Source organism: Oncorhynchus keta, chromosome 28, assembly GCF_023373465.1.
Source record: "Oncorhynchus keta strain PuntledgeMale-10-30-2019 chromosome 28, Oket_V2, whole genome shotgun sequence".
Lineage (NCBI taxonomy): Eukaryota > Metazoa > Chordata > Actinopteri > Salmoniformes > Salmonidae > Oncorhynchus > Oncorhynchus keta.
In genome coordinates this window covers 12078888-12102359 of record NC_068448.1, presented here as the reverse complement: position 1 = coordinate 12102359, position 23472 = coordinate 12078888, and the positions used below count along the sequence as shown (strand labels likewise).

Below are 23472 nucleotides of genomic sequence, written 5' to 3'. Positions count from 1 at the left end.
ACCTGTCATGGCGGAGGGACTTCATGTCTACATAGACGGTGGAGGGATCGGGTCCAGCTGTACCCTGGCAGAGAAACAGAAAGGGAACTTCGTGATCTAAAAAGTCCAAATGAGTCACCATCATTGTTAAGATCCAGCTGTGTGTGCGCATGCATGCAGATTTTTTTGCGGCTCCCTGCATTTGTATGCGAGTGCCTGTGTGTGCGCTGGGGCCCACCTGCAAGCAGATGGCTAGGTTGACCCTGGATCCAAACGCTGTGCTGACAGCACGGGGGGAGAGGCCCAGGTCTTTAAACAGCTTGGAGAAGGACTGGGTCAGTGCCAGCCGGGGACGCTCCTCTGCTATCACCACACAGCTCCTCACACACGACAGGTTCACACCCCGCGCCTGCAGACACATGGGTTAATAATACACACAGGGTGGAAACTCCTAGACATTACACTTACCACCAGCCTCTTCTGGTGTGTATACAGGATACAGTTGACAGATGTCAGATTCTGGAACCAACACCTAGCGAGCGAGCGAGCGAGCTGTCTGTGTGTGTTCCTCACCTTGAGAGAGTCAGTCTGTGTGCCCAGGCCCTTGGTGCAGAGCTCCATGACAGAGTAGGAACAGAAGGTGTCTCTGATCTTGTACTGGCTCAGGGTGCTCAGCCACAGAGGTAAGGACAGCTCCAACTCCATAGGAGGGATCAGGATGGACTGGTGACCCGAGTACACACTACACACAATATTGGAACGTTCTCTAGTTATTACACAACGTAAAAAGCTGCTGTCACTTTTCTGCTCAATAGAGATCAGCCGCAGTGTCAACAACACTAGATCATAGAGCGACATAGGAGCGGCACAAGGATTATACAAAATGTATGTGAAATCATGGCAGCACAGCCGTGTGTCTCTTACCTGGAGAGGCACCACTGTACGAAGCCCAGGCCGCAGTAGGGGTCCAGACAGATGGCTATTTGGCGTGAGGAGTAGAGCTCACACTGTAGCTTGATGGAGCGACACAGAGTACTGACCGCCGAGTGGGACATCTGACACACACACACACCACAAAGAGACAGAGAGACGAGAGAAAAAACAGAGACAAGAGAGAGAGAAAACAGATAAAGAAAGAGACCGAGATAAACAAGACGAGAGAAACCAGAGAGAGAGAGATAAACAAGACGAGAGAAACCAGAGAGAGAGAGAGATAGAGAAACAAGACGAGAGAGAAAAAACATATGCCTTTTAATATGCAAAAGAATGGCTGTGGGATCATTTCTCCTGAGATGGACATGCTACAATAGTGCCCTTACCTTGACCCCGGTCAGCATTCCTGTGGTGGACACACTGAAGTCCAGGTAGGCCAGCATCTCTGCTGTGGGGGGCTTGTAGAGCTGGGGGGGCCGCCTCCTGGGGAGGTCATCTTGAAAGGACACACAGCGAAGGTAAACACCCTACGTGGTTCTGGTCCCTGTATAGTGTACACTACCCTATGTGGCTCTGGTCCCTGTATAGTGTACACTACCCTATGTGGTTCTGGTCCCTGTATAGTGTACACTACCCTATGTGGTTCTGGTCCCTGTATAGTGTACACTACCCTATGTGGTTCTGGTCCCTGTATAGTGTACACCCTACCCTGTATGTGGTTCTGGTCCCTGTATAGTGTACACTACCCTATGTGGTTCTGGTCCCTGTATAGTGTACACTACCCTATGTGGTTCTGGTCCCTGTATAGTGTACACTACCCTATGTGGTTCTGGTCCCTGTATAGCGTACACTACCCTATGTGGTTCTGGTCCCTGTATAGTGTACACTACCCTATGTGGTTCTGGTCCCTGTATAGTGTACACTACCCTATGTGGTTCTGGTCCCTGTATAGTGTACACTACCCTATGTGGTTCTGGTCCCTGTATAGTGTACACTACCCTATGTGGTTCTGGTCCCTGTATAGTGTACACTACCCTATGTGGTTCTGGTCCCTGTATAGTGTACACTACCCTATGTGGTTCTGGTCCCTGTATAGTGTACACTACCCTATGTGGTCCCTGTATAGTGTACACTACTGGTCCCTGTATAGTGTACACCCTATGTGGTTCTGGTCCTATAGTGGTTCTGGTCCCTGTATAGTGTACACTACCCTATGTGGTTCTGGTCCCTGTATAGTGTACACTACCCTATGTGGTTCTGGTCCCTGTATAGTGTACACTACCCTATGTGGTTCTGGTCCCTGTATAGTGTACACTACCCTATGTGGTTCTGGTCCCTGTATAGTGTACACTACCCTATGTGGTTCTGGTCCCTGTATAGTGTACACTACCCTATGTGGTTCTGGTCCCTGTGTACACTACCCTATGTGGTTCTGGTCCCTGTATAGTGTACACTACCCTATGTGGTTCTGGTCCCTGTATAGTGTACACTACCCTATGTGGCTCTGGTCCCTGTATAGTGTACACCCTATGTGGTTCTGGTCCCTGTATAGTGTACACTACCCTATGTGGTTCTGGTCCCTGTATAGTGTACACTACCCTATGTGGTTCTGGTCCCTGTATAGTGTACACTACCCTATGTGGTTCTGGTCCCTGTATAGTGTACACTACCCTATGTGGTTCTGGTCCCTGTATAGTGTACACTACCCTATGTGGTTCTGGTCCCTGTATAGTGTACACTACCCTATGTGGTTCTGGTCCCTGTATAGTGTACACTACCCTATGTTCTGGTTCTGGTTCCCCTGTATAGTGTACACTACCCTATGTGGTTCTGGTCCCTGTATAGTGTACACTACCCTATGTGGTTCTGGTCCCTGTATAGTGTACACTACCCTATGTGGTTCTGGTCCCTGTATAGTGTACACTACCCTATGTGGTTCTGGTCCCTGTATAGTGTACACTACCCTATGTGGTTCTGGTCCCTGTATAGTGTACACTACCCTATGTGGTTCTGGTCCCTGTACACTAGTGGTCCCTGTACACTACCCTATGTGGTTCTGGTCCCTGTATAGTGTACACTACCCTATGTGGTTCTGGTCCCTGTATAGTGTACACTACCCTATGTGGTTCTGGTCCCTGTATAGGTGGTTCTGGTCCCTGTATAGTGTACACTACCCTATGTGGCTCTGGTCCCTGTATAGTGTACACTACCCTATGTGGTTCTGGTCCCTGTATAGTGTACACTACCCTATGTGGTTCTGGTCCCTGTATAGTGTACACTACCCTATGTGGCTCTGGTCCCTGTATAGTGTACACTACCCTATGTGGTTCTGGTCCCTGTATAGTGTACAATACCTACCCCCTGTATATGTGGTTCTGGTCCCTGTATAGTGTACACTACCTGGTCCCTGTATAGTGTACAATACCCTATGTGGCTCTGGTCCCTGTATAGTGTACACTACCCTATGTGGCTCTGGTCCCTGTATAGTGTACACTACCCTATGTGGCTCTGGTCCCTGTATAGTGTACAATACCCTATGTGGCTCTGGTCCTGTATAGTGTACACTACCCTATGTGGTCTGGTCCCTGTATAGTGTACAATACCCTATGTGGCTCTGGTCCTGTATAGTGTTCTGGTCCCTGTATAGTGTACACTACCCTATGTGGTTCTGGTCCCTGTATAGTGTATGTGGCTCTGGTCCTGTATAGTGTACTACCCTATGTGGTTCTGGTCCCTGTATAGTCCCTATGTGGTTCTGGTCCCTGTATAGTGTACACTACCCTATGTGGTTCTGGTCCCTGTATAGTGTACACTACCCTATGTGGTTCTGGTCCCTGTATAGTGTACAATACCCTATGTGGTTCTGGTCCCTGTATAGTGTACAATACCCTATGTGGTTCTGGTCCCTGTATAGTGTACACTACCCTATGTGGTTCTGGTCCCTGTATAGTGTACACTACCCTATGTGGTTCTGGTCCCTGTATAGTGTACACTACCCTATGTGGTTCTGGTCCCTGTATAGCGTACACTACCCTATGTGGTTCTGGTCCCTGTATAGTGTACACTACCCTATGTGGTTCTGGTCCCTGTATAGTGTACACTACCCTATGTGGTTCTGGTCCCTGTATAGTGTACAATACCCTATGTGGCTCTGGTCCCTGTATAGTGTACACTACCCTATGTGGTTCTGGTCCCTGTATAGTGTACACTACCCTATGTGGTTCTGGTCCCTGTATAGCACACTACCCTATGTGGTTCTGGTCCCTGTATAGTGTACACTACCCTATGTGGTTCTGGTCCCTGTATAGTGTACATGTGGTTCTGGGCTCTGGTCCCTGTATAGTGTACACTACCCTATGTGGTTCTGGTCCCTGTATAGTGTACAATACCCTATGTGGTTCTGGTCCCTGTATAGTGTACACTACCCTATGTGGTTCTGGTCCCTGTATAGTGTACACTACCCTATGTGGTTCTGGTCCCTGTATAGTGTACAATACCCTATGTGGTTCTGGTCCCTGTATAGTGTACACTACCCTATGTGGTTCTGGTCCCTGTATAGTGTACACTACCCCTATGTACAATACCTATGTGGTTCTGGTCCCTGTATAGTGTACACTACCCTATGTGGTTCTGGTCCCTGTATAGTGTACACTACCCTATGTGGTTCTGGTCCCTGTATAGTGTACACTACCCTATGTGGTTCTGGTCCCTGTATAGCGTACACTACCCTATGTGGCTCTGGTCCCTGTATAGCGTACACTACCCTATGTGGTTCTGGTCCCTGTATAGTGTACACTACCCTATGTGGTTCTGGTCCCTGTATAGTGTACACTACCCTATGTAGTAGTACACTACCCTATGTGGTTCTGGTCCCTGTATAGTGTACACTACCCTATGTGGTTCTGGTCCTGTATGTGGTTCTGGTCCCTGTATAGTGTACACTACCCTATGTGGTTCTGGTCCCTGTATAGTGTACACTACCCTATGTGGTTCTGGTCCCTGTATAGTGTACACTACCCTATGTGGTTCTGGTCCCTGTATAGTGTACACTACCCTATGTGGTTCTGGTCCCTGTATAGTGTACACTACCCTATGTGGTTCTGGTCCCTGTATAGTGTACACTACCCTATGTGGTTCTGGTCCCTGTATAGTGTACACTACCCTATGTGGTTCTGGTCCTGTATGTGTACACTACCCTATGTGGTTCTGGTCCCTGTATAGTACAATACCCTATGTGGTTCTGGTCCCTGTATAGTGTACACTACCCTATGTGGTTCTGGTCCCTGTATAGTGTACACTACCCTATGTGGCTCTGGTCCCTGTATAGTGTACACTACCCTATGTGGTTCTGGTCCCTGTATAGTGTACACTACCCTATGTGGTTCTGGTCCCTGTATAGTGTACACTACCCTATGTGGTTCTGGTCCCTGTATAGTGTACACTACCCTATGTGGCTCTGGTCCCTGTATAGTGTACACTACCCTATGTGGTTCTGGTCCCTGTATAGTGTACACTACCCTATGTGGCTCTGGTCCCTGTATAGTGTACACTACCCTATGTGGTTCTGGTCCCTGTATAGTGTACACTACCCTATGTGGTTCTGGTCCCTGTATAGTGTACACTACCCTATGTGGTTCTGGTCCCTGTATAGTGTACACTACCCTATGTGGTTCTGGTCCCTGTATAGTGTACACTACCCTATGTGGTTCTGGTCCCTGTATAGTGTACACTACCCTATGTGGTTCTGGTCCCTGTATAGTGTACACTACCCTATGTGGTTCTGGTCCCTGTATAGTGTACACTACCCTATGTGGTTCTGGTCCCTGTATAGTGTACACCCTATGTGGTTCTGGTCCTGTATAGTGGTTTCTGGTCCCTGTATAGTGTACACTACCCTATGTGGTTCTGGTCCCTGTATAGTGTACACTACCCTATGTGGTTCTGGTCCCTGTATAGTGTACACTACCCTATGTGGTTCTGGTCCCTGTATAGTGTACACTGGTCCCTATGTGGTTCTGGTCCCTGTATAGTGTACACTACCCTATGTGGCTCTGGTCCTGTATAGTGTACACTACCCTATGTGGTTCTGGTCCCTGTATAGTGTACACTACCCTATGTGGTTCTGGTCCCTGTATAGTGTACACTACCCTATGTGGTTCTGGTCCCTGTGTATACCCTATGTGGTTCTGGTCCCTGTATAGTGTACACTACCCTATGTGGTTCTGGTCCCTGTATAGTGTACACTACCCTATGTGGTTCTGGTCCCTGTATAGTGTACACTACCCTATGTGGTTCTGGTCCCTGTATAGTGTACACTACCCTATGTGGTTCTGGTCCCTGTATAGTGTACACTACCCTATGTGGTTCTGGTCCCTGTATAGTACACTACCCTATGTGTTCTGGTCCCTGTATAGTGTACACTACCCTATGTGGTTCTGGTCCCTGTATAGTGTACACTACCCTATGTGGTTCTGGTCCCTGTATAGTGTACACTACCCTATGTGGTTCTGGTCCCTGTATAGTGTACACTACCCTATGTGGTTCTGGTCCCTGTATAGTGTACACTACCCTATGTGGTTCTGGTCCCTGTATAGTGTACTACCCTACTGGTCCTGTATGTGTACACTACCCTATGGTTCTGGTCCCTGTATAGTGTACACTACCCTATGTGGTTCTGGTCCCTGTATAGTGTACACTACCCTATGTGGTTCTGGTCCCTGTATAGTGTACACTACCCTATGTGGTTCTGGTCCCTGTATAGTGTGGTACACTACCCTATGTTCTGGTCCTACCCCCTATGTGGTTCTGGTCCCTGTATAGTGTACACTACCCTATGTGGTTCTGGTCCCTGTATAGTGTACACTACCCTATGTGGTTCTGGTCCTGTATAGTGTACACTACCCTATGTGGTTGGTCCCTGTATAGGTCCCTGTATAGTGTACACTACCCTATGTGGTTCTGGTCCCTGTATAGTGTACACTACCCTATGTGGTTCTGGTCCCTGTATAGTGTACACTACCCTATGTGGTTCTGGTCCCTGTATAGTGTACACTACCCTATGTGGTTCTGGTCCCTGTATAGTGTACACTACCCTATGTGGCTCTGGTCCCTGTATAGTGTACACTACCCTATGTGGTTCTGGTCCCTGTATAGTGTACACTACCCTATGTGGTTCTGGTCCCTGTATAGTGTACACTACCCTATGTGGTTCTGGTCCCTGTATAGTGTACACTATGTGGTTCTGGTCCCTGTATAGTGGTGGCTCTGGTCCCTGTATAGTGTACACTACCCTATGTGGTTCTGGTCCCTGTATAGTGTACACTACCCTATGTGGTTCTGGTCCCTGTATAGTGTACACTACCCTATGTGGTTCTGGTCCCTGTATAGTGTACACTACCCTATGTGGTTCTGGTCCCTGTATAGTGTACACTACCCTATGTGGTTCTGGTCCCTGTATAGTGTACACTACCCTATGTGGTTCTGGTCCCTGTATAGTGTACACTACCCTATGTGGTTCTGGTCCCTGTATAGTGTACACTACCCTATGTGGTTCTGGTCCCTGTATAGTGTACACTACCCTATGTGGTTCTGGTCCCTGTATAGTGTACACTACCCTATGTGGTTCTGGTCCCTGTATAGTGTACTACCCTATGTGGTTCTGGTCCCTGTATAGTGTACACTACCCTATGTGGTTCTGGTCCCTGTATAGTGTACACTACCCTATGTGGTTCTGGTCCCTGTATAGTGTACACTACCCTATGTGGTTCTGGTCCCTGTATAGTGTACACTACCCTATGTGGTTCTGGTCCCTGTATAGCATACACTACCCTATGTGGTTCTGGTCCCTGTATAGTGTACACTACCCTATGTGGTTCTGGTCCCTGTGTATAGTGTTCTGGTCCCTGTACACTACCCTATGTGGTTCTGGTCCCTGTATAGTGTACACTACCCTATGTGGTTCTGGTCCCTGTATAGTGTACAATACCCTATGTGGTTCTGGTCCCTGTATAGTGTACACTACCCTATGTGGTTCTGGTCCCTGTATGTGGTTCTGGTCCCTGTATAGTGTACACTACCCTATGTGGCTCTGGTCCCTGTATAGTGTCCCTGTATAGTGTACACTACACTACCCTATGTGGTTCTGGTCCCTGTATAGTGTACACTACCCTATGTGGTTCTGGTCCCTGTATAGTGTACACTACCCTGGTCCCTGTATGTGGCTCTGGTCCCTGTATAGTGTACACTACCCTATGTGGTTCTGGTCCCTGTATAGTGTACACTACCCTATGTGGTTCTGGTCCCTGTATAGTGTACACTACCCTATGTGGCTCTGGTCCCTGTATAGTGTACACTACCCTATGTGGCTCTGGTCCCTGTATAGTGTACACTACCCTATGTGGTTCTGGTCCCTGTATAGTGTACACTACCCTATGTGGTTCTGGTCCCTGTATAGTGTACACTACCCTATGTGGTTCTGGTCCCTGTATAGTGTACACTACCCTATGTGGTTCTGGTCCCTGTATAGCGTACACTACCCTATGTGGTTCTGGTCCCTGTGTATAGTTCTGTACACTACCCTATGTGGTTCTGGTCCCTGTATAGTGTACACTACCCTATGGTGGTCCCTCTGTGGTTCTGGTCCTGTATAGTGTACACTACCCTATGTGGTTCTGGTCCCTGTATAGTGTACACTACCCTATGTGGTTCTGGTCCCTGTATAGTGTACACTACCCTATGTGGTTCTGGTCCCTGGTCCCCCTATGTGGTTCTGGTCCCTGTATAGTGTACACTACCCTATGTGGTTCTGGTCCCTGTATAGTGTACACTATGTGGCCCCCTGTATGTGGTTCTGGTCCCTGTATAGCGTACACTACCCTATGTGGCTCTGGTCCCTGTATGTGGCTCTGGTCCCTGTAGTGTACACTACCCTATGTGGTTCTGGTCCCTGTATAGTGTACACTACCCTATGTGGTTCTGGTCCCTGTATAGTGTACACTACCCTATGTGGTTCTGGTCCCTGTATGTGGTTCTGGTCCCTGTATAGTGTACACTACCCTATGTGGCTCTGGTCCCTGTATAGTGTACACTACCCTATGTGGTTCTGGTCCCTGTATAGCGTACACTACCCTATGTGGCTCCCTGGTCACTACCCTATGTGGTTCTGGTCCCTGTATAGTGTACACTACCCTATGTGGTTCTGGTCCCTGTATAGTGTACACTACCCTATGTGGTTCTGGTCCCTGTATAGCGTACACTACCCTATGTGGCTCTGGTTCCCCTGTATAGTGTACACTACCCTATGTGGTTCTGGTCCCTGTATAGTGTACACTACCCTATGTGGTTCTGGTCCCTGTATAGTGTACACTACCCTATGTGGTTCTGGTCCTGTATGTGGTTCTGGTCCCTGTATAGCGTACACTACCCTATGTGGCTCCCTGGTCCCTGTATAGCGTACACTACCCTATGTGGCTCTGGTCCCTGTATAGTGTACCCTATGTGGTTCTGGTCCCTGTATAGTGTACACTACCCTATGTGGTTCTGGTCCCTGTATAGTGTACACTACCCTATGTGGTTCTGGTCTGGTCCCTGTATAGTGTACACTACCCTATGTGGTTCTGGTCCCTGTATAGTGTACACTACCCTATGTGGCTCTGGTCCCTGTATAGTGTACACTACCCTATGTGGTTCTGGTCCCTGTATAGTGTACACCCTACTGGTCCCTGTATAGTGTACACTACCCTATGTGGCTCTGGTCCCTGTATAGTGTACACTACCCTATGTGGTTCTGGTCCCTGTATAGTGTACACTACCCTATGTGGTTCTGGTCCCTGTATAGTGTACAATACCCTATGTGGTTCTGGTCCCTGTATAGTGTACACTACCCTATGTGGTTCTGGTCCCTGTATAGTGTACAATACCCTGTGGTTCTGGTCCCTGTATAGTGTACACTACCCTATGTGGCTCTGGTCCCTGTATAGTGTACACTACCCTATGTCTGGTCCCTGTACACTACCCTATGTGGTTCTGGTCCCTGTATAGTGTACACTACCCTATGTGGTTCTGGTCCCTGTATAGCGTACACTACCCTATGTGGTTCTGGTCCCTGTATAGTGTACACTACCCTATGTGGTTCTGGTCCCTGTATAGTGTACACTACCCTATGTGGCTCTGGTCCCTGTATAGTGTACACTACCCTATGTGGCTCTGGTCCCTGTATAGTGTACACTACCCTATGTGGCTCTGGTCCCTGTATAGTGTACACTACCCTATGTGGCTCTGGTCCCTGTATAGTGTACACTATGTGGTTCTGGTCCTAAGTAGTGCCCTATCATGTGAAAATAGCGTGTCTTGGGAGTCATCTGGGATTTGCCACAGTACCTGTGTCTATGATAGTGGGCCAGGTCTTGACGTTGACGCTGGCAGCAGCCTCTCTGGACCGGAGGATCCTCATAAGGGGCTGGGTGGTTAGGATACAGGCAGCTTTACTCACCTGCAACACACATACAGACAGGAATTTGAAGTTTTCATAGTACAAATACATGTTTGTATATATTGAGGCATAACATCTTTCATGAAGCGGTTATGTGAAAACGTCTTCGTGGCTTTAGTTGACTCACGTCGATGATCATGCGGACAGTGGGCAGGGTAGCAGCCAGGTTCTGGGGGTGAGGGGGCCGCACTGTTACAGGGATCAACCCAGCATACAGACAGCCATAGAAGGCAGCTATCAGATCAATGCCTGGTGTGAGAGAGAGAGAGGGAGGGAGTAAGAAGGGTGGGGAAGGGGACCCGAGAGAGAGAAGAGGGGAGGACTGTTAACAATATAATTTAACTGACTAATCTTATGCAGAGATTGTATATGTGAGGATGGACAGTATCAGCAGCCTCGTGTGAAGTGTGTGTGTGTAGGTCATTCAACCCACCAGGGGGGTATAGCAGCACTACGTTGTCCCCAGTGTTGAGTCCTCCTCTCTCCATCAGGGCTGAGGTTATCTTCTCTGCTCTCTTGTGCAGCTGAACACACGTGGCTGTGCACACTGCTGCCCCCTGGAGGGAGGACAGAGGTGGTAAGAGACCCTGTACAGGTGCAATATACAGGAAGGCCTAGCAAGTGTGACCAACCAGGGTTCGAACCCTGGTCCTCTGCACAACACAAGACTGTATTCGCCCACTCAGCTAAAGCCTAGGCTGGAGGCATTCGCTAGGGGAGCCAACACAACCTCCACAATCACATGTTAAAACGTATAAGAGCATAAGAAATGTGAGTAACAATGGGAACATCTCAAGAGGTGTGACCATCCAACCTTAGCGTTGAGCAGCACATACAGGACGTGGTCAGGGTCACTCTGGGCTCTCCACTGTAGCGCTTCAGACAGGAACTGGTGCTGAAAGAGGGGAGAGTGTGGGTCAGGACTCTGAACTGGTGCTGAAAGTGGGGAGAGTGTGGGTCAGGACTCTGAACTGGTGCTGAAAGAGGGGAGAGTGTGGGTCAGGACTCTGAACTGGTGTTGAAAGAGGAAGCCACCATTAAAGGAGAGAAGAGAACCAAAGACTAGTGGACAGAAACAGGACGGTTGTGGAGGGAGAACAATAGCAGGCTTTAAGCACAGTAAAAACACACGTATTGTGAGGTTCTGTGTGCTTCGCTGTGTGATTGCACAGCCCATTCCCTCATTCAACAGATGTACACCATTGATCTGCTCACGGTTACAGGGGGCCACACCATTGATCTGCTCACGGTTACAGGGGGGCACACCATTGATTTGCTCACGGTTACAGGGGGGCACACCATTGATCTGCTCACGGTTACAGGGGGGCACACCATTGATCTGCTCACGGTTACAGGGGGGCACACCATTGATCTGCTCACGGTTACAGGGGGGCACACCATTGATCTGCTCACGGTTACAGGGGGCCACACCATTGATCTGCTCACGGTTACAGGGGGCACACCATTGATCTGCTCACGGTTACAGGGGGGCACACCATTGATCTGCTCACGGTTACAGGGGGCACACCATTGATTTGCTCACGGTTACAGGGGGCACACCATTGATCTGCTCACGGTTACAGGGGGCCACACCATTGATCTGCTCACAGTTACAGGGGGCACACCATTGATCTGCTCACGGTTACAGGGGGCACACCATTGATCTGCTCACGGTTACAGGGGGCCACACCATTGATCTGCTCACGGTTACAGGGGCCACACCATTGATCTGCTCACGGTTACAGGGGGCACACCATTGATCTGCTCACGGTTACAGGGGGCCACACCATTGATCTGCTCACGGTTACAGGGGGCCACACCATTGATCTGCTCACGGTTACAGGGGGCACACCATTGATCTGCTCACGGTTACAGGGGGCACACCATTGATCTGCTCACGGTTACAGGGGGCCACACCATTGATCTGCTCACGGTTACAGGGGGCACACCATTGATCTGCTCACGGTTACAGGGGGCACACCATTGATCTGCTCACGGTTACAGGGGGCCACACCATTGATCTGCTCACGGTTACAGGGGCCACACCATTGATCTGCTCACGGTTACAGGGGGCCACACCATTGATCTGCTCACGGTTACAGGGGGGCACACCATTGATCTGCTCACGGTTACAGGGGGCCACACCATTGATCTGCTCACGGTTACAGGGGGGCACACCATTGATCTGCTCACGGTTACAGGGGGCACACCATTGATCTGCTCACGGTTACAGGGGGCCACACCATTGATCTGCTCACGGTTACAGGGGGCCACACCATTGATCTGCTCACGGTTACAGGGGGCCACACCATTGATCTGCTCACGGTTACAGGGGGCCACACCATTGATCTGCTCACGGTTACAGGGGGCCACACCATTGATCTGCTCACGGTTACAGGGATGCAGACATAATACACAGTCACTGTCAAGCAGCACATCTGAGAGAAGCAGCCTTACTGGGGCAGGTATGTCTCCTAAACTCTTACCATCACGGTGGGCCACATACAGAGCTACATCGCCAGAGAGAAAGTAGAGACAGAACAACACTTCTGTTATACATTGTCATTAGGACTACGGTAAATAAGATGTAGAGACAGAACAACACTTCTGCTATACGTTTGTCATTAGGACTACGGTAAATAAGATGTAGAGACAGAACAACACTTCTGCTATACGTTTGTCATTAGGACTACGGTAAATAAGATGTAGAGACAGAACAACACTTCTGCTATACGTTTGTCATTAGGACTACGGTAAATAAGATGGTGATTGTTGGTAAAGCAGCTGTGCTCCATTCTTGGTGTTGGTGAGTATTGAAGACAGACTGTAGAGCTGGTACTGTAGTGTTTGTTTTCACACAGTTGGGCCGACACCTTGCTGGCTCAGCCCAGTACAGCTTGGCTCAGTGGGGTCTTACCTTCCTGACCAGACCCTCTTCCTCCACCACACCCAGCTCTCTGCCTGCAGCCTGGGACATCCTGTTTCCTGCTACCAGGTTACCAACCATGATGGAGGCCGGGCCCACTCCAACTATAGTACGGAGAGGAGAGTTAGAGGTACACACCTACTACAGTGTCAAGTGTCACTGTGTCAGAGATATAGACAGTCATTATAGCCACACCTGGTTGTTTCTGCCGTGGTTTGGGCAGGTTGGTAACACAGGTGTGTGGACAGAGGAGGATGTTACAGGGGTGCAGGTTCCCCTCTAGGAAGTTCTGTTTGGTCTCAGAGATGTGGATCCCTCCCAGTGGTGTCTTGGGTAACGTGTTGGCTGGGACCAGGGCTAGGCAGTACAGACCCACCTGGTGGATACTGTCTATAGCCTGTTGAGGAAAACACATGATATACTGTTTATGTGATGCCAGTACTGTATGCACTGTTGTTCGGTGTGCTACCTATAACAGGGTAACGTGTTGGCTGGGACCAGGGCTAGGCAGTACAGACCCACCTGGTGGATACTGTCTATAGCCTGTTGAGGAAAACACATGATATACTGTTTATGTGATGCCAGTACTGTATGCACTGTTGTTCGGTGTGCTACCTATAACAGGGTAACGTGTTGGCTGGGACCAGGGCTGGGCAGTACAGACCCACCTGGTGGATACTGTCTATAGCCTGTCGAGGAAAACACATGATATACTGTTTATGTGATGCCAGTACTGTATGCACTGTTGTTCGGTGTGCTACCTATAACAGGGTAACGTGTTGGCTGGGACCAGGGCTGGGCAGTACTGACCCACCTGGTGGATACTGTCTATAGCCTATGGTAGACAGAACACACGTCATAGGGCCAGCTTACTGTTAAATCGGTGGCGTAAAGTACTTAAGTAAAAATACTTTAAAGTATTACTTAAGTAGTTTTTGGGGTCTCTCTACTTTGACTACTTTTACTCTACTACATTCCTAAAGAAAATAATGTACTTTTTACTCAATACATTTTCCCTGACACCCAAAAGTACTCGTTACATTTTGACAGGAAAATTATCCAATTCACACAGGTATCAAGAGAAAATCCCTGGTTGTCCCTACTGCCTCTGATCTGGTGGACTCACTAAACACAAACGCTTGGTTTGTAAATGGTATCTGAGTGTTGGAGTTTGCCCCTGGCTATCTGTCTGGTTTGCTTAATATAAGGAATTTGAAATGGTTTATACTTGTACCTTTGATACTTAAGTATATTTTAGCAATTCCATTTACTTTAGATACTTTAGTACATTTAAAACCAAATACTTTTACTGAAGTAGTATTTTACTGGGTAACTTTCACTTGAGTCATTTTCTATTAAGGTATCTTTACTTTTACTCAAGTATGACAATTGAGTACTTTTTCCACCACTGCCGTTAATGTACTGTCGCCTAGATGTACTTCTACTACGAACTTAAAAAAGCTGCAATATGTAACTTTTTGGGCGTCCCAACCAAATTCACATAGAAATGTGAGTTATAGATCTGTCATTCTCATTGAAAGCAAGTCTAACTATTATGTGCGCTATTTCTATGCTTCTGTTTTCTAGTTTCGTTTTGAAATTGTTTTTTTTACTTCAAAATGTTGACATCTGTTTATATGGTACAGTGATTATCTACACTATACTAGCATGTTTTGCCACATAAACTGAAATTAGGCAAACTATTAGAGTTTCAGCAACCAGGAAATGGCAGAGCGATTTCTGCATATTGCACCTTTAACCTAAAAAGTGCACACTGATAGATAACTAGAAAGAAACATATGGAGATTGATTATAAAGCAGTGGGGTGAGTTTGACAAGTGAAGATCAATGATAAATAGATGGAAGGATAGATAATACTAGGTACCTGTGATAGATATGAGACAATACGCATTATATCTTTAGTACGGAGGTAGATATATTTATAGAGGAGAGAACACACATAAAACATGTACCTGTAGTACTCTGCTCATCCACTGGAAGCTGTCCTCTTCACTGGCATCTGGTCTTTGTTCCGCTACGATCACTATCCTCTCATCATAGAACACGGTTACTGAGAACACGGCGATCCTACACCAGGGAGAGAGTCAGTCAGCAATAACACACAACCCACAATAACAACCTACTCTCACACTAGAGACCATCGTCACAGAGCACACAGTGATCCTCCTCCGGGAGAGGGACAAGACAGCACGGCACACTCTCACGCCTTAAGACCTCAGCGAAACAACACAGCAGAATGACTGTGGCACTCCCCTGTTTTGACACGCTCCACAGCCAAAGCACTCTCACACCTTACCAACACAGCAAAACACACCAGAAGGACTGTGCTCCTGACACACTCACCTCCCCCTGTTGACAGTTTTGACAGGCTCCACGGCCAAAGCACTCTCACACCTTACCAACACAGCAAAACACACCAGAAGGACTGTGCTCCTGACACACTCACCTCCCCCTGTAGACAGTTTTGACAGGCTCCACGGCCAAAGCACTCTCACACCAGAAGGACTGTGCTCCTGACACACTCACCTCCCCCTGTAGACAGTTTTGACAGGCTCCACGGCCAAAGCACTCTCACACCAGAAGGACTGTGCTCCTGACACACTCACCTCCCCCTGTAGACAGTTTTGACAGGCTCCACACGGCCAAAGCACTCTCACACCAGAAGGACTGTGCTCCTGACACACTCACCTCCCCCTGTAGACAGTTTTGACAGGCTCCACGGCCAAAGCACTCTCACACCAGAAGGACTGTGCTCCTGACACACTCACCTCCCCCTGTAGACAGTTTTGACAGGCTCCACACGGCCAAAGCACTCTCACACCAGAAGGACTGTGCTCCTGACACACTCACCTCCCCCTGTAGACAGTTTTGACAGGCTCCACGGCCAAAGCACTCTCACACCAGAAGGACTGTGCTCCTGACACACTCACCTCCCCCTGTAGACAGTTTTGACAGGCTCCACGGCCAGGGCTGTGGCCACCAAGTCATCAGCATTGTGTCGTCTACCACTGACCGTCAGGAGCCCCTCATTCTTCCCCACTACAAACACCAGACTTCCCTGAGGAGTTAGGGAGGGAAATAGCAGAAGGTAACAAAGCAATGTCACCATTTATTTTCATTCTCTAGACATCAACAGACACGCCAAAACTCTATTCTACATTGACATGTTTTGTTGATATAAAGCAGTTGTGCATAGCTATAGACTGAATAGGTTAGGTAGGGCCTGAAATGACGGTCTTTCTATCTTACCGGCCCTACGAAGCCCAGCAGGCCAGTCCTAGTGAAGGGGATGTCTCCTATCGGAGCTCCAGCCTGGTTCACAGGAATCACCTGCAGAGACAGAGGGACACACTTTCAGTTATGGAGGTTACTGCATAATATATTACATAATGATCGTCCTTTCAACCAATCACAACACCACGTTTAACTGTCAACACAACTCCTCAACTCAGGTTAGAGAGATCAGCGTTGCAAAGGGAGGGTATATTACTGGAAACTTTCTAAGTTTACCAGTAATATACCAGAATGAACTGTCCCTTTTGGCCAGGTGTCTAATTATCTCTGGTCCTCTCGTAAAATATATGAAATAATTAAGTAAGATACTGAACAAAAATATAAACGCAACATGTAAAGTGTTGGTCCTATGTTTCTTGAGCTGAAATAAAAGATACCAGAAATGTTCTATACACACAATAAGCCAAATTCTCTCAAATTTGGTGCACTAATTTGTTTACATCCCTGTTAGTGAACATTTCTCCTTTGCCAGGATAATATCAAGAAGCTGAATAAACAGCATGATCATTACACAGGTGCATATTGTGCTGAAAAAAAGGTGCAGTTTTGTAACACAATGCCACAGATGTTTCAAGTTGAGGAAGCATGCAATCTGCATGCAGGAAATGTCCACCAGAACTGTTGCCAGATAATTGAAATCTCATTTCTCTACCATAAGCTACTTCCAACATTGTTTTAGAGAACTTGGCAGTATGTCCAACTGTCCTCACAATCGCAGACCACGTGTATGGAGTTGTGTGGGCGAGCGGTTTGCTGATATCAACGTTGTGAACAGAGTGCCCCGTGGTGGCGATGGGGTTATGGTATGGGCAAGCATAAGCTACGGACAATTAACACAATTGCTTTTTATCGATGGCAAATTGAATGCACAGAGATACCGTGACGAGATCCTGAGGCCCATTGTCGTGCCATTCATCCACCGCCATAACCTCATGTTTTCAGCATGATAATGCACAGCCCCATGCAACAAGGATCTACACACAATTCCTGGAAGCTGAAAATGTCCCAGTTCTTCCATAGCCTGCATAATCACCGGGCATGTCACCCATTGAGCATGTTTGGGATGCTCTGGATCGATGTCTACAACAGTGTGTTCCAGTTCCTGCCAATATCCAGGAACTTCACACAGCCATTGGAGAGTAGGAGGACAGCATTCCACAGGCCACAATCAACAGCCTGATCAACTCTACGAGAAGGAGATTTGTCAAGCTGCATCAGGCAAATGGTGGTCACACCAGATACTGACTGGATTTCTGATCCAGTATCTGTGACCAACAGATGCGTATCAGTATTCCCAGTCATGTGAAATCTATAGATTAGGGCCTCATTTATTTCAATTGACATATATTAATTGTAACTCAGTCAAATCTTAGAAATTGTTGCATGTTGCGTTTATATTTTTGTTCGGTGTAGAATGAGAAAGCTGTAAAACATTACCCTAAATATAAAACATCAACTTAGTGAATACCATTGGTGTTTAATATATATATATATAACATTTTACACACTTTATTTGACTATGTTTTGGAGTCAAACTGGTGGCAGCTGTAAAAAAAAAAAGAAGTTAATAATTGGAAGAGTTAATAGAAAATGATGCTAATTTTTAATTAGGCTATTTTCTCTTGAACCGAGTGGTCTATCCACTAGAAACTCATGGACATGGATAAAATCAAATAAATGAATACTATAATAAGAATATAAATATTATTCCAGTATAAAATACCAAAGGTACCATAGATGTTCAATACATTTTCTGTTAATTAGCAAAATTACCAAAGATTCAGGTAACTTCTGTAAATTAAATGGTTGCTTGGCAACCCTAATTAGTAATAGAGACCATAGGTAACCATGACCACTGAATAATACAGTTGGGGTAGAGCTTTTAGAATTGTAATGCTCTGACAGAGGAGTCATGTTCTTAGGTTGATGGCTACATCCCAGTGTCAGTAGCACTACACTGAACAGAAATGCAGAAACTCGATGAGAGGGTTCAGTAAAAAGTCCTCACCTCGAAGGTGTTCTTGGTGACTCCAGGTAGACCGTAGTACAAGGTTCCTCCAGCCCTGGAGTTCAGCACTATCTCTCCGATCTCGTCGGTCTTACAGAGCTGTGGAGGCCCGTCTGGCTTCACAATACACATCAGAGCTGAAACACAAGACACTATGACATTAGGGCTAAAACACACATACACACATTAGACACCAACTCCCAAAAGCATCTTTGGGTCCATGAAAAGTGCTGTATAAAATCAGCAGGGGGGACTACTAAGTTAAATAGAATTGTTTTAAGAAGGTGAACCCAAGGATCATTTTTGCTATTTGATTTTGAAGACCACTAGAAGTATTAAAAAATAAATAAATTTGATTAACATTTTTATTTGTCCTTAATGCTATTTTCCCCAAACAAAACACATTGAATAACAGACTCATGACATGGAACATCAGATAGCCCCCCCAAAAAATTCTAAAAGAAGTTTGTTCTGAAGTGTCAATCGTATATCAGAGATATAAGATCAGGAAACATTTTTTAAATAAAAACAAATATGTATTTAACCCCTTATTTTTTGTCACTAAACAGTCTCCATATACTGTGTACCGGGGGACCTTCAGACGAGGCTTGTGAGGCCCGTGGACGTCCTACAGCCAAACAACCGACATGTATGTATAAGAGTCTCACCTTTGCACAGACACCGTTCTAGCTCGGTCACCTTTCACTGCAGATGCAGAAGTGTCACATAGGCGGATGCGGTGGAATGACATCTCAAACTTAAACGGATGGATTTTTAACGAGGATTTTGTTATTATGCTAATTAGATGTCTGTAGGGGGAGTGGACATCGATCTTAAGGGGTTATAAAACAATGACTAAAACGCTGAGCAAAGTAGAATTAACACCAGGGAAGTGACATTGACAAGACACAGTTAAACCACCATGGTCAAAGTCAGTCAGTGATGAACACAACAGAAAGAGTGAAGTGGTGTGGTGTGTTATAGAATGCTGTGGTATGGTGGTGTGGTATAGTGGTGTGGTATAGTGGTGTGGTAGAGAGTGGTGTGGTAGAGAGTGGTGTGGTATAGAGTGGTGTGGTATAGAGTGGTGTGGTAGAGAGTGGTGTGGTAGAGAGGTGTTGTATGGTGGTGTGGTGTGGTATGGTGGTGTGGTATAGAGTGGTGTGGTATAGAGTGGTGTGGTGGTGTGGTATAGAGTGGTGTGGTATAGTAAAGTGTGTTATAGTGAGATATGTTATAGTGGTGTTTTATAGTGAGATATGTTATAGTGGTGTTTTATAGTGAGATATGTTATAGTGGTGTGTTATAGTAAAGTGTGTTATAGTGAGATATGTTATAGTGGTATAGTATAGTGGTGTGTTATAGTGGTGTGTTATAGTAAGATATGTTATAGTGGTGTTTTATAGTGAGATATGTTATAGTGGTGTGTTATAGTGAGATATGTTATAGTGGTATAGTATAGTGGTGTGGTATAGTGGTGTGTTATAGTAAAGTGTGTTATAGTGGTGTGGGGTGTGTTATAGTAAAGTGTGTTATAGTGAGATATGTTATAGTGGTATAGTATAGTGGTGTGGTATAGTGGTGTGGTATAGTGGTGTGGTATGGTGGTGTGGTATGGTATAGAGTGGTGTGGTATAGAGTGGTGTGGTATAGTGGTGTGGTATGGTATAGAGTGGTGTGGTATAGAGTGGTGTGGTATAGTGTGGTATGGTGGTGTGGTATGGTGGTGTGGTATAGTGTGGTATGGTGGTGTGGTAGAGAGTGGTGTGGTAGAGAGGTGTGGTAGAGAGGTGTGGTAGAGAGTGGTGTGGTAGAGAGGTGTGGTAGAGAGGTGTGGTAGAGAGTGGTGTGGTAGAGAGGTGTGGTAGAGAGTGGTGTGGTAGAGAGGTGTGGTAGAGAGTGGTGTGGTAGAGAGGTGTGGTATAGTGGTGTGTGTGTTATAGTAACGTGTGTTATAGTGGTGTGTTATAGAATGCTGTGGTATAGTGGTGTGGTATAGTGGTGTGGTAGAGAGTGGTGTGGTAGAGAGTGGTGTGGTAGAGAGTGGTGTGGTGGTGTGGTATAGAGTGGTGTGGTAGAGAGTGGTGTGGTAGAGAGGTGTTGTATGGTGGTGTGGTGTGGTATAGAGTGGTGTGGTATAGAGTGGTGTGGTATAGAGTGGTGTGGTATAGAGTGGTGTGGTATAGAGTGGTGTGGTATAGAGTGGTGTGGTATAGAGTGGTGTGGTGGTGTGGTATAGAGTGGTGTGGTATAGAGTGGTGTGGTATAGTAAAGTGTGTTATAGTGAGATATGTTATAGTGGTGTTTTATAGTGAGATATGTTATAGTGGTGTTTTATAGTGAGATATGTTATAGTGGTGTGTTATAGTAAAGTGTGTTATAGTGAGATATGTTATAGTGGTATAGTATAGTGGTGTGTTATAGTGGTGTGTTATAGTGGTATAGTATAGTGGTGTGGTATAGTGGTGTGGTATAGTGGTGTGTTATAGTAAAGTGTGTTATAGTGGTGTGGGGTGTGTTATAGTAAAGTGTGTTATAGTGAGATATGTTATAGTGGTATAGTATAGTGGTGTGGTATAGTGGTGTGGTATAGTGGTGTGGTATAGTGGTGTGGTATGGTATAGAGTGGTGTGGTATAGTGTGGTATGGTGGTGTGGTATAGAGTGGTGTGGTATAGAGTGGTGTGGTATAGAGTGGTGTGGTATAGAGTGGTGTGGTAGAGAGAGGTGTGGTAGAGAGGTGTGGTAGAGAGTGGTGTGGTAGAGTGGTGTGGTAGAGAGTGGTGTGGTAGAGAGTGGTGTGGTAGAGAGGTGTGTGTTATGGTAACGTGTGTTATAGTGGTGTGTTATAGAATGCTGTGGTATGGTGGTGTGGTATAGTGGTGTGGTAGAGAGTGGTGTGGTAGAGAGTGGTGTGGTAGAGAGTGGTGTGGTAGAGAGTGGTGTGGTAGAGAGTGGTATAGTGGTGTGGTATAGAGTGGTGTGGTAGAGAGTGGTGTGGTAGAGAGTGGTGTGGTAGAGAGGTGTTGTATGGTGGTGTGGTGTGGTATGGTGGTGTGGTATAGAGTGGTGTGGTATAGAGTGGTGTGGTGGTGTGGTATAGAGTGGTGTGGTATAGTGTTATAGGTGGTGTGGTATAGTGTGTTATAGTGAGATATGTTATAGTGTTTTTATAGTGAGATATGTTATAGTGGTATAGTGTTATAGTGTGGTATAGTGTTATAGTGGTGGTGTGTTATAGTAAGATATGTTATAGTGGTATAGTATAGTGGTGTGGTATAGTGGTGTGTTATAGTAAAGTGTGTTATAGTGGTGTGTTATAGTAAAGTGTTTTATAGTGGTATAGTGGTGTGTTATAGTAAAGTGTGTTATAGTGGTGTGGGGTGTGTTATAGTGAGATATGTTATAGTGGTATAGTATAGTGGTGTGGTATAGTGGTGTGGTATAGTGGTGTGGTATAGTGGTGTGGTATAGTGGTGTGGTGGTGTGGTATAGAGTGGTGTGGTATGGTATAGAGTGGTGTGGTATAGAGTGGTGTGGTATAGTGTGGTGTGGTGTGGTATGGTGGTGTGGTATGGTGGTGTGGTATGGTGGTGTGGTATAGAGTGGTGTGGTATAGAGTGGTGTGGTATAGAGTGGTGTGGTAGAGAGGTGTGGTAGAGAGTGGTGTGGTAGAGAGTGGTGTGTGTTATAGTAACGTGTGTTATAGTGGTGTGTTATAGTGGTGTGTTATAGTGGTGTGTTATAGTAAAGTGTGTTATAGTAAAGTGTGTTATAGTGAGATATGGTATGGTGGTATAGTATAGTGGTGTGGTATAGTGGTGTGGTATAGTGGTGTGTTATAGTAAAGTGTGTTAAAGTGAGATATGGTATAGTGGTGTGTTATAGTAAAGTGTGTTATAGTGGTGTGTTATAGTAAAGTGTGTTATAGTGGTGTGTTATAGTGGTGTGTTATAGTGGTGTGTTATAGTAAAGTGTGTTATAGTGGTGTGTTATAGTGGTGTGTTATAGTGGTGTGTTATAGTGGTGTGTTATAGTAAGGTGTGTTATAGTGGTGTGTTATAGTAAAGTGTGTTATAGTGAGATATGGTATAGTGGTGTGTTATAGTAAAGTGTGTTAAAGTGAGATATGGTATAGTGGTGTGGGGTGTGTTATTGTGGTGTGGTATAGTGGTGCGTGTCATAGTGAGATGGGGTGTGTTATAGTGGTTTGTTATAATGAGATTAGGTGTGTTATAGTGAGGTGGGGTGTTTTTAAAATTGATTGTACCTTTATTTAACTAGGCAAGTCAGTTAAGAACAAATTCTTATTTTCAATGACGGCCTGGGAACAGTGGGTTAACTGCCTGTTCAGGGGCAGAACGACAGATTTATACCTTGTCAGCTCAGGGGTTTGAACTTGCAACCTTCCGGTTACTAGTCCAACTCTCTAACCACTAGGCTACCCTGCCGCCCCGTGTGTTATAGTGGTGTATTATAGTGAGGGGTATCCGTGAGTTGTGTGAGTGAGGGGTGTCATAGTGAGGTGTCATAGTGTGAGGTGTGGCATAGTGAGGTGTCAGTGAGGTGTAGCATAGTGAACGGTGTCATAGTGAGGTGTGGCATAGTGAGGGGTGTCAGTGAGGTGTGGCATTGTGAAGGGTGTCATTGTGAGGTGGGGTGTGTCATTGTGAGGTGGGGTGTGTCATAGTGAGGTGTCATAGTGAGTTGTGTCATAGTGAGGTGGGGTGTGTCATAGTGAGGTGGGTGTGTCATAGTGAGTTGTGTCATAGTGAGGTGGGGTGTGTCATAGTGAGGGGTGTCATAGTGAGGTGGTGGGTGT

General features: G+C 46.5%; 1 protein-coding gene across 4 annotated transcripts in view; it reads right to left on the bottom strand.

Annotated features, from left to right (window-relative positions):
• Nucleotides 1–23472, bottom strand: part of LOC118372333 (disco-interacting protein 2 homolog B-A-like) — a 101458-nt gene that overhangs the window by 9553 nt on the left and 68433 nt on the right. The window contains exons 18-33 of one of the 4 annotated variants that reach the window (XM_052484805.1): nt 18652–18788; nt 16599–16679; nt 16280–16407; nt 15302–15416; nt 13524–13725; nt 13320–13432; nt 12889–12912; nt 11217–11297; nt 10836–10959; nt 10530–10651; nt 10291–10402; nt 1299–1408; nt 904–1034; nt 553–721; nt 218–388; nt 3–64 (exon numbers count right to left, since the gene is read on the bottom strand). In XM_052484805.1, coding sequence (XP_052340765.1) covers nt 3–64; nt 218–388; nt 553–721; nt 904–1034; nt 1299–1408; nt 10291–10402; nt 10530–10651; nt 10836–10959; nt 11217–11297; nt 12889–12912; nt 13320–13432; nt 13524–13725; nt 15302–15416; nt 16280–16407; nt 16599–16679; nt 18652–18788 — 1882 coding nt within the window. Of the gene's footprint in view, nt 1–2; nt 65–217; nt 389–552; nt 722–903; nt 1035–1298; nt 1409–10290; nt 10403–10529; nt 10652–10835; nt 10960–11216; nt 11298–12888; nt 12913–13319; nt 13433–13523; nt 13726–13778; nt 13872–13924; nt 14018–15301; nt 15417–16279; nt 16408–16598; nt 16680–18651; nt 18789–23472 lie in introns of those variants that run through there. The other 3 variants (XM_052484806.1, XM_052484807.1, XM_052484808.1) reach the window with 3 other exon arrangements.